Here is a 9,949-nt window from a genome sequence, read left to right as displayed (position 1 = left end):
GACACCTGATCCCCCACAGGTAAACTCTGCCTGTGCTCCACTGTGAGGAGCCACTCCTTCACCTCTTCTCAGGCCTTGGGGTGCCTCCAGGGAAAAAGCACACATAGGCCTTGGAAATATGTTCAGCGTCATCCGGTTGCCTGGAGAACAATCTAGGGAGAGAACAGCCAGGTGGGCATGGACGCTTGGTGCTATGGACTCCTTGCCTTTTAGGGGGGGATGGGGGGGGTGAGGCCCTCTAAACCATGGAGACTAAGGCAGGAGCCCTCTTCCTCCGGGCGAAGGACAGTACTGGTAAGAACTTTTCTGGGTAAAGTAAACTACCTAGAGGAGACCCAAAGACACTCAAGGAAAAATCCATTTGCCTACCAGCTTGGTCCACAGTGAAGGCCGCCGGGCCAAGTATCTCTGCTATAGCCTAGAGCTTCCAGTCCATTTTCAATATGAATGAACAGCTGAGGATCACAAGAATTTGAGAATGACCTCTGTTACAAAAGAAAAAGGCTGAAGGTAAGAGGGGCGAAAAGAAAACCACCTCAAAGAACACATGTGCAGTGCAATGAAATGAAAACTTTAAGGAGAATGTAATGAATAATATCAAGGAAATCCTGGAGATAAGGATAAGATACTTCTAAAAAAAGGAAAATTAGAGAACAAGAAACATTTTCTGGAAATTAAAAACATGAATGCTGTAATTAAAAATTCAGTAAAAGAGGGGCGCTTGGGTGGCTCAGTTGGTTGTCTGACTTCAGCTCAGGTCATGATCTCATGGTTCGTGGGTTCGAGCCCTGCGTCAGACTCTGTGCTGACCACTAGCTCAGAGCCTGGAGCCTGTCTTTGGATTCTGTGTCTCCCTCTCTCTCTGACCCTCCCCTGCTCATGCTGTCTCCCTCTCTCTCTCAAAAAAAAAAAAAAAGACATTAAAAAATTCAGTAAAAGAGAAGGAACATATAGTTGAGGAAATCTCTCAAAACGTAGAGCAAAATAATCAAAGAGACTAACAGGGTGGAAAAGTTAAGAAAATTAGAGGATTCGTGTGGTGGCCCAACATCCAAATAATAGGAGTTCCAGAAAGAGCAAACAGATAAAACTGTGGAAAGGAGAGGAAGTGGTCAAAGACATGAAACAAGAACACTCCCACAAAATAAAGAACAGCGAATCTTTGGGAAATACCAAGGGGTGTCAATGTCATAGATGGAAAATAACTCATCTATGACATTTCAGTGTATTGGGAGTAGTAAGAAGGTTCCAAATCTTCCAGAGGGAGGAAAGAAGAAAAGGTTACCCATACCACATTGATCGTCTTCTCAATGACAACAGTGAAGCAATGCCTCACAATTCTGAGTGAACATCATTTTTAACCTAGAATTATATATCATGTGTACGACTGTTGCAAAGTTGAACACAACAGTTTCTGATATCCAGGTGCTCATGCCTCTTTGCAATGTGACTTTGCTTCTCCTAGTAGGGAGTGGAATCTATTCTCGTCCTCTTTATATCTAGGCTGGACTTGACTTACTTTGACTAAAAAAAGAAAAGAATGGTGGCAAAAGTGGCGCAGCATAAACTCTGAGTCTAGGGCTCAAGAGACCCCGCAGCTTTTTCTCTAGAACTCTTAGAATGTTATCCTAACACTGTCGGCGGGAAGAAGCCAGGTCTACCTTACTGGATGAGAAGCCACATGGAAGGAGAGATCAGCTGTCTCATGTGAAGTCCCCCAGACCAGCCAGCAGACAGCGCATGTCAGCAGAATCATACAGAGGCTATTTGAGCCCAGCCAGCCCCAGTCAAGTTTCCAGGCGATGGCAAACGCATGGAGTGACCCCTGCTGAGTCCAGCCCAATTGCTAACCCACAGAACTGAGAACAGATAAAACAGTGTTTTGAGCTACTACTGTTTTGGGGTGGTTTGTGATAAAACAAAGATGAACTAAAAGAGAAATTGGTACCAGAAAGGGAAGTGCTACCATAAGGAAACCGTAAAATGTGTGGTACTGGTTTGGGAACTGGGCAGGGGCAGAGGCTGGAAAGGTGGGGAGGAAATTGCTGTTGGGAGCTTCACGCAGGTGATGCCTTTCAAGGGGCAGCTCCTCAGATAGCGCTTCTCTGATCCAGAGACCCATGACTTAAATAGACAAGATGTCTGCTCCTCCAACACCTAATATGCAATGGTGAGACTGGGACAGAACACACTCACTCACAAATAAAGAGACTGGACACACAGCAGTCACTGATTCATGGCAGTTCTCAACTCCAGCAGCTCCCTTCTGCTCCAGGGAAGTAGAGCCCAGTTCTGCGCCCTGCGGTGCTTCCCAAGTTCACTGTTCTCCATGGCTTTTAGCCTACCATGTTCTGATAGATCCTTACTTTCCCACATAAAACAAAAGAAAACAAAAGCCCAGCAAACAAATACAAAACAATGGCTCTATGATTACAGCTGAGTAGCTTTCTTAGTCTGCTTCTTATCCATTGCAGATTGGAGTTCCAGATGTTTCTTTTTATTTTGAAGAATTTTAGTTCCCTTTTAGTCCAGATTTGTTGTGATTTCATTGACACAACTATCTTAAACACTTGGTGGATTTTCTATGAATCTTACTAGGGTTTGTCCTAATCACTACATCCATAATTCGTTTTCTTTGGGTCTGTCAGGCTGCTAGGCAGTAACGCCCTTAAGGATTCTTAAGATTTTTTTCTTTAAATGAGAGTACCTACTAGGCACTGGCTTAAATTTCTCTGAGATCTTAACAGCAGGTCTTAGTCACATTTTAAAATCGATCTTTACCAAAATCAGTTACTTTGGTAAAGTCTGGACAGACTGAGGATGAGAGATTATTTTATTTTACAACCCAGCAAGTCTTAGGTCTTCTATATTTCCTCTAAATTCTGCTTGCAAACAGAATATGTTATTACATGTAGTTAGGAGCACCTGACAGATACTTCCAAAACACTGTCCAGAGATCTCCTTAGCTAAGTCCATAGCTCATTAGACACATTTTCTATCTCCCAGATTACTGCAGTCAGTTGGGCGGTTGTTTTATCAATTGTTTTGCTGCTGCATAACACAGCTAACCATATTCCCAGTCTTCAGTGATAGTTCTCTTACCACTTTCAGAGGCTAGACCTGGCTTCTTCACATAGGAGTCTCAGGTCAACACTCTTAAGAGAGTGAGAGCGGATGCTGTAAGACTTCTTGATGTCTAATTTCACAAGTCACACAAAGCCACTTCCAACATATTCTACTTGTCAAAGTAAGTCACAAAGGCACTTGTATTCAGGGAATGGGGAAATAGTCCCCATCTTTTTTATGGAGAAAGTAGGAAAGTCAGATTGCAAAATGGTGGGAATAAAAGGAGGGGGAAGAATTGCCAACACCATTCTTGCAAGCAAAATGACCACATCAAGACAAGTTTGAGGACAGAGAATGAAGATACTTTCAGATACAAAAGCTCTCAAAAACTTATCTTTTCAGGAAACTGCTAAGGTATGTATTTACAAAAATGGAGAATATAAACTGAGAAAGAATAAGACAAGTTAATATAACCAGGAGCTCCCACACGAGAGAGAAACCAAGGAAATCTCCAGGAGGATAGGGCTGAGAGAGCCACATTCCTAATGAGAGCAGGAGCATAGAGGATACCAGGAGGAAAATCTCTGAACAGAGCATCTTAGGGGAAAATACAGCACTGAGAAATTATTTGACAGTGTTGAAAGAGGCATTTTCAGAGCTGTTGTAGGATATGAGAAGACCTAACCAGCTGTTCCAGGAAAAAAAAATAAGCAACTGAAAAAAATTAAAGCAAATATTAACTTCAGAAAAACAAAAAGTTGTACAAGAAAGACCATGTAATCATGTACACTACTTAGCACAAAAGTGAACGATATTAACATAATCATCATTTAAAAAAGTCATTGAATAGAAATTTAACTAAAATTGTGATAAAACTATATCGGGAAGATGGAGATAGGGAAATGGTCTGTAATGAAGCTAAAATCCTCATTTGCATGATAAAGGCCAATGTATTGTCTAAAGCTCATAGATCAAAGTATACCAGTGTACTTATATTATTTAAAAATGAGTGCCTCTGAGAACTGGGGTGGGATGGGAATGGGGGTTGTAAAGTAGGGAGCTGATTTTTTTCTTATAATGTTTTATGATTCTTGACCTTTTAAATAAAAGAAAGCATTATATTACTAATAACAGAGTGATTTCAACAAATAAGTTGAGGAAAACAAACACTGGTTATTAATCAGAAGAAAAATATTGCTAAAAGCAGTTGCAAGGGAGTGGTCAGGGTAAAAATCCTTAAAAGAGTTAAGGATAACTTACATGGTTAAAAATTTTAAAAGTTTTACTTCTGGTGCCAGTCACTCTTTGAAGTTTTAAGACGAAAACTGAGTATGGCAAATTCCAATCCTGGAAATATTATAGTTTAGTAGAGCATCGGTAAAATACAGGTAAATAAAAAGATAGTTAAGCATGTATGAAAGGTGCTACAAAAGGGACATGTAGAAAGTAGTCTGAAACCACAGAAGAAGGAGAGACCATCCTTGTTTGGGGTGGAGTTGGAGACGGCTTTCTAGAAGAGCTGACCTGAGAAATGGGTGGTGAAGAATAAGTTGGTTCAGCTGGCCAACCAGATCGGGTGGAGCATTCCTAATTGAGAAGCCCACCGGGAAAAATTCCCACGTGTTTGGGAAAGGGTAACAAATTCAGTGTGCCTTGAAGCAGGGTATGAAGTGGGGAATGACCAGACGTGAGCCTGGTGTGGTAGACTGGTGAGGATCCTACAAGTTCTCGTAATTCAAGCTAAGGGAGGTGGCGTGTAAGGATTTTGCCCTAAGGCGTGACACATTAAATGCACTTCTTAGAATGATCTACTGGCTCTGAGGAAGCCAGTGGAAGATCAAATGTAAGACTCACACCTGAGGAATGGAGACCCCATAGAAGACTAGCATAGGAGTGAGAGCTAGACAGGAGGACAGAGTTGAGAAATATTTTAGAGACTGATTCAGTGACAGGTCATAGCGGCCAATTGTAAGATATAGGAGTTAAAGATGACTCTGATCCTCCCTCATTCATCAGACATCTCTTGTGTGCCTTCGCTGGGTGCTCTGCCAGCTACTGACAGAGGTTGGGGGAGTAATACGGTTGAATGCAGTATGGCCATTGCCTCAGAAGAGATTTTAGTTTAGTGAGAACACAGGAATAAAGTAATAGTAACTGTAGCTGTGATGTTCTATTCTCAAGAGGAGAACAGAGCACAGAGGGATGGAGAAAGAAGCTGCAGAGGAGGAGGAAGGAGGCAGCTCAGAGTCAGTGGAACTATTGAAAGTGAGGGAAGAGAGTTTGGGAAAGGGGTGGTCCATGGTGACAGGTGCTACTGAGAAAGTGGGCAGCAGGGCTGAAGTGTCCCCTGGAGGAGGCAATTAGGATGGCACTGATGATCTCAGAACAGCAGGGGGGTTGCCCACCAGGTGTGGCGGGATGTGGAGCAAAAAAGTGGTGAGGCTGCCGAGAAATGAATACAGTTCTCTCCTTCAGAGGCTGGTCAGGCAGCGAAGAAGAGATAAGCCAGTGAGAGACAGGATTCATAAAGTCGCAGGTTTTAAGATGGAAACCATTTGAGTGTTATTGTTATTATTGTTGTTTCCATCAGGACCAGCTGTGTAACTTGTGGAGCCCAGGGCACCATGAAAATTTGGGGTGTCTTGGCTACATTATTAAGAATTGTAAGACAGCATCAGCAGAGCAGGGAGCCAGTGTGGGGCTCTTCTAAGTGGGGGGCTCTGTATGACGCCCTGGTTGCATGCCAAGAACCAACCCTGATCCGCAGGGGAAGGAGCCCAGGGAGGAAGGAAGAAGTGGGATGCTTCAGTAGCAGAGCCGGTCCCAGAGCGACTGGGAAGGGAGGGACTCAGGGTCCAGATGGAGACAGAGCCCTGAGGAGGAGGAAAAATAAGGCTTTGGTTATCTCTTGAGATGCAGGAGATGGAGGATGGAGATGGAAGATGGCGAGGAGGGAGTGTTGGGGGAGGGGAGGACGTTGTGCTAGAGACCAGTTTCTGTACTGAATAAATCTGTAGGTAGAGGAAAGTGACAGAAGCTTTTGGCTGCAGAAGGGCAGCGGGGAGCCACACTGGGCAGTGCTGAGGAGCCTGGGGTGGGGGTAAGTGGGTCACTGAGATTGGTTCCACTGTCTGCAGGCATTGACAGATGGGGCGGGGGCAGGAACCTGCCCAGGACATGACTGATGGGAGAGGCCCAGGGGTCAGTGTGAAAAGGAGCCCTGCGGTGATGGGTTGGGATTCATTCTGGGACCCTGACGATGGGAAATGAGGTGGCCAGAAAGACTGAAGGGCTCTCTCAGTAAGCAGGGAGCTGGGGTTGAAAGTGGGAGGGTAGGAGGCCCCTGGCAAAGGAGTAGAATTTGGGGCTTTAGTATTCTGGCATTGAGCTGATGGTGAAGTTGCTGTGGGATCTTCCCCGAGGACTCCCTCAAAGAGTTCAGGAGCAAACGTAAGGAGAGCTAGATGTTCTGCTGGAATGAGTAGGAGTGTCCTGGATGATTGTAATTTTAAGACCAGGCCTAAGTGTTGCACATGTGATGGGAGAGTCCATGGAGAAGGAAGGTTGAAGGTGCAGTGAAGGGGCTGAAGGGGCGCCTGGCCGGCTCAGTGGGTGGAGCATGGGACTCTTTTTTTTTTTTTTTTTTTTTTACAAATAGTTTATTGTCAAATTAGTTTCCGCATAACACCCAGTGCTCATCCCCATGAGTGCCCTCCTCCATGCCCATCCCCTCTCCCCCCCACATCCATCAATCCTCAGTTTTTGTCAGCATTCAAGAGTCTCTCATGGTTTGCCTCTCTCCCTTTCCCCCACCATTTCCGCCCTTCTTCTCCCCCTTGTTCCTCCGTCAAGTTCCTCCTAATCCTCCTATACGTGCCAACATATGATATTTGTCCTTCTCTGCCTGACTTATTTCGCTCAGCATAACACCCTCAAGGTCCATCCATGTTGCTACACATGGCCAGATTTCATTGTTTCTCATTGCCATGTAGTATTCCATGGTATAGATAAACCACATCTTCTTGATTCATTCGTCTATTGATGGACACTTAGGCCCTTTCCATATTTTGGCTATTGTTGAGAGTGCTGCTATGAACGGAGCATGGGACTCTTGATCTTGGGGGTTGCAGTCTGGGCCCCACGCTGGGTGTAGAGATTACTTAAAAATCTTAAAAAAAAAAAAAAAGTAAAGGTGGCGGTGAAGGGGCTAAGTATGGGACAAGGACTTCTTTCTCCTTGAAACCAGAAGAAAAGGATTACGACGTTATAGAGCCGCCTTATGAAGACGCGGATGTGAAGAGCCATTGGCCATTAACCCGGTCATCTGTGTGAGGTGTGAGGAACCGCGAACTTGGCCACAGCCTGGGAATGGAGCAAACTGTTTCTTATTGGAAACGAAGGGGGTCGCCCGCGAGCAGCGAGGAGAGCGGTGGGAGGCCGAGAGGCGTCCCCAGGCTCCCGCGTGGCGGAGGCGGGCTGGCTGAAGCCCTTTCTTCCACGTCTCTCGGTTGCGAGCAGGTCACTAGCTCTCCACCTTCCCCCTGCAATTCCGTGACCTCATCCGAAGCGGTCCTCGCGGCCCCACAAGGTCCAGTTAGGGCATTCGAGGACCTAACTGGCCAAGAGGCTGCGGTGGTACAGAGGGTCAACTAGCACCCACCAGGTGGCCCCGGTGTCACGTCTGGCGCTGGGGTCCTGGAGCAGAGCCGCGCAGTCCCCCAGTCTTCGCTCCTAGCGCCCTCTGGGATTGTCTGTTAGGAGCTGCCTGGGTCCCCCAGCTCACCCTCCCCCTTCTAAGCTTCTTTCTTCCCAAGGGAAACCTCCCGGTAACCCTCGCCAGGTGGCTGCCACCCCGCCTGCTTGCCGGGGGCCAGCTCCCTCCCCTGCAGGTGCCCAGCTGGGGTGTTTCAAATCCAGGCAGCAGGAGCCCCGCACCGCCGCCCTCACCTGTAGGGGGTTAAGCCCTCTTCCCTAATAGGGAAGACCTGGAGCCCCGCAGAGTGCAGCTCCGCCGGTGCTCCCCCGGCCGAGGGACGCACGTGCAGCCGGCGACCCAAGCGGCGCCCGCGCTGCCGGAGTCAGCCCGCCGGGGATCCCCGCCCCGCCGCGCCTGCCAGCCCTCTTGGCGCAGGGCTGCGGGTGCCGCGCGAGCCGTTCTCCCTTTCCCTTTCCCGGCGGCAGGTCCCGCGGGTCGGGGCAGCGGGGCCGGGCGCAAGGGGACCGAGCAGGGGAGGAGCCGGAGAAGGAGGGGACAGAGGGGCCCGGCGGCCCCGCCCCCGCCCCGCCCCCCGCGGCCGGAGCCCGGGCTGCAGCCGGGCGCGCCGGAGCCTGTGAGCCCGCGAGCCAGCGATCGGCGGCCGCGGCCTCCCCTGCTCGCGGTGTGACCTCGGCGTCCCGGCCCGCGGCCCCGCCGATCCCGGCGCCCGCGCTTCTCGGGGCAGGGATGCATCATGGCCACGCTGGCTTGCCGGGTGCAGTTCTTGGACGACACGGACCCTTTCAACAGCACCAACTTCCCCGAGCCCAGCCGGCCGCCGCTGTTCACGTTTCGCGAGGACCTCGCTCTCGGCACCCAGCTGGCCGGGGTCCACCGGCTGCTGCGGGCGCCGCACAAGGTACGGCCGAAGGGTGCGGGTTGTGTTCCCCGGACGCGGCCCCTGCTGCGGGGCGCGCGGGGGTGGGGGCGCCGCGGGCAGGCTGGGGTCGGCGCGGCCGCCGGGCACAGGCGCCCAAGGGCAGACCTCCCCTCTCCCCGCTAGGCAGAGGGGCCCGGGGCATCCGCCGGCTGGCGCGGGATCTCCCGGGCGCGAGAGGACAGCCTTGCGCTCCGGCCCAGAGCCGGAGCGGGCGGGGCAGAGCAGGTGCCGCGCGGGCCCCAGGCGGGATGGAGAAGCTTCCTCCGCGCCGCGCCGTTAGCTCGGCTGGGTGGGCGGGGTGGGGCTCGGACGCTGGTGGTCCGCTCTGGTACCTGGGCCGGCGCCGATCTGGGAGCGGAAAGAAACCGGGCCCCGGGGGACTCCGGTCTAAACCTCTCAGGCCTCTGGGGCCGCTGCGGGCGGCCGCGCGCCCCTCGCGACAAAACACACTTCCTGGGGGCACCTCCTCCTCCTCCCCCGCGGGGTATCGCGGGGGACGCCGACTGCGCGCTGAGACAGCGCTCTGAGTAGCCCCCTTTTCTCAGAAGAAGCAGGTGGCCTTGGGAACATTGGAGAAGCAGTAGCTGTGGGAGGAGGGGCGGGGGCGCGGAGGGGCGGCGCGCGCACAAAGCCTGAGCCTCGCAGCCCGAAATGAGTGTCCCCTGGGAAGAATGGCTTCTCAGTCCACCCGATAGAGGCTTTTCTCTTCTTTTCTTCTTTTTCTTTTAACCCTTTGCAGGAGGACAGGCATCTTGCAAAGTGTGTGTTGCAGAGAGCTGGGCATTGAAAGCTAACCATTTGGTTACCCAAGAGAGCCCTACCTCCTACTTAAACGATTGCTACCTTGAAGAATTACTTACCGGCACCTTTTTTTTTTTTTTTGCTTACGGTTCATATCAAAGCCTGGAGATGATTTATTCATTGAGGATCAACATTGATAAATATTTAGAAGAGATAACCCTTGATGCCAAAAAGAACGAAATTGATTTTTCAAAATTCTTGAGATTTCTGTATGATGTTCACCTGCCTTGGAAGTAGAGAGGGAGATTGTATGTGGGAACTGGTGAACTTGGGCAGTGCTGTTAGTGTATCAGTGCTTTTCCTCGTTACTTAATTAGTAACCTGCTTTCAGGAATGAGGAATGGGGCAGTTCAATCTCATTCTCTCCGTGTTGATGCAGAATGGATAACAGTCACTGGGGGAACCTCTCTGGCCATAAAAGCAGGTTGGATTGGGAGATGGAGGGA

The 9,949-nt window shown here is 49.7% G+C and overlaps 1 protein-coding gene across 3 annotated transcripts in view; it reads left to right on the top strand.

Annotated features, from left to right (window-relative positions):
- The first annotated feature begins 8,516 nt into the window (after nucleotides 1-8,516).
- Nucleotides 8,517-9,949, top strand: part of FHOD3 (formin homology 2 domain containing 3) — a 467,989-nt gene continuing 466,556 nt past the window's right edge. For all 3 annotated transcript variants that reach the window (XM_039238974.1, XM_039238973.1, XM_039238972.1), the window contains exon 1: nucleotides 8,517-8,681. In XM_039238974.1, the coding sequence (XP_039094905.1) occupies nucleotides 8,517-8,681 (165 nt within the window). The remainder of the gene's footprint in view (nucleotides 8,682-9,949) is intronic.

Source organism: Hyaena hyaena, unplaced genomic scaffold, assembly GCF_003009895.1.
Source record: "Hyaena hyaena isolate Hyena2069 unplaced genomic scaffold, ASM300989v1 scaffold_150, whole genome shotgun sequence".
In the NCBI taxonomy this organism is placed as follows: domain Eukaryota; kingdom Metazoa; phylum Chordata; class Mammalia; order Carnivora; family Hyaenidae; genus Hyaena; species Hyaena hyaena.
This window is presented reverse-complemented; position numbering and strand designations above follow the sequence as displayed.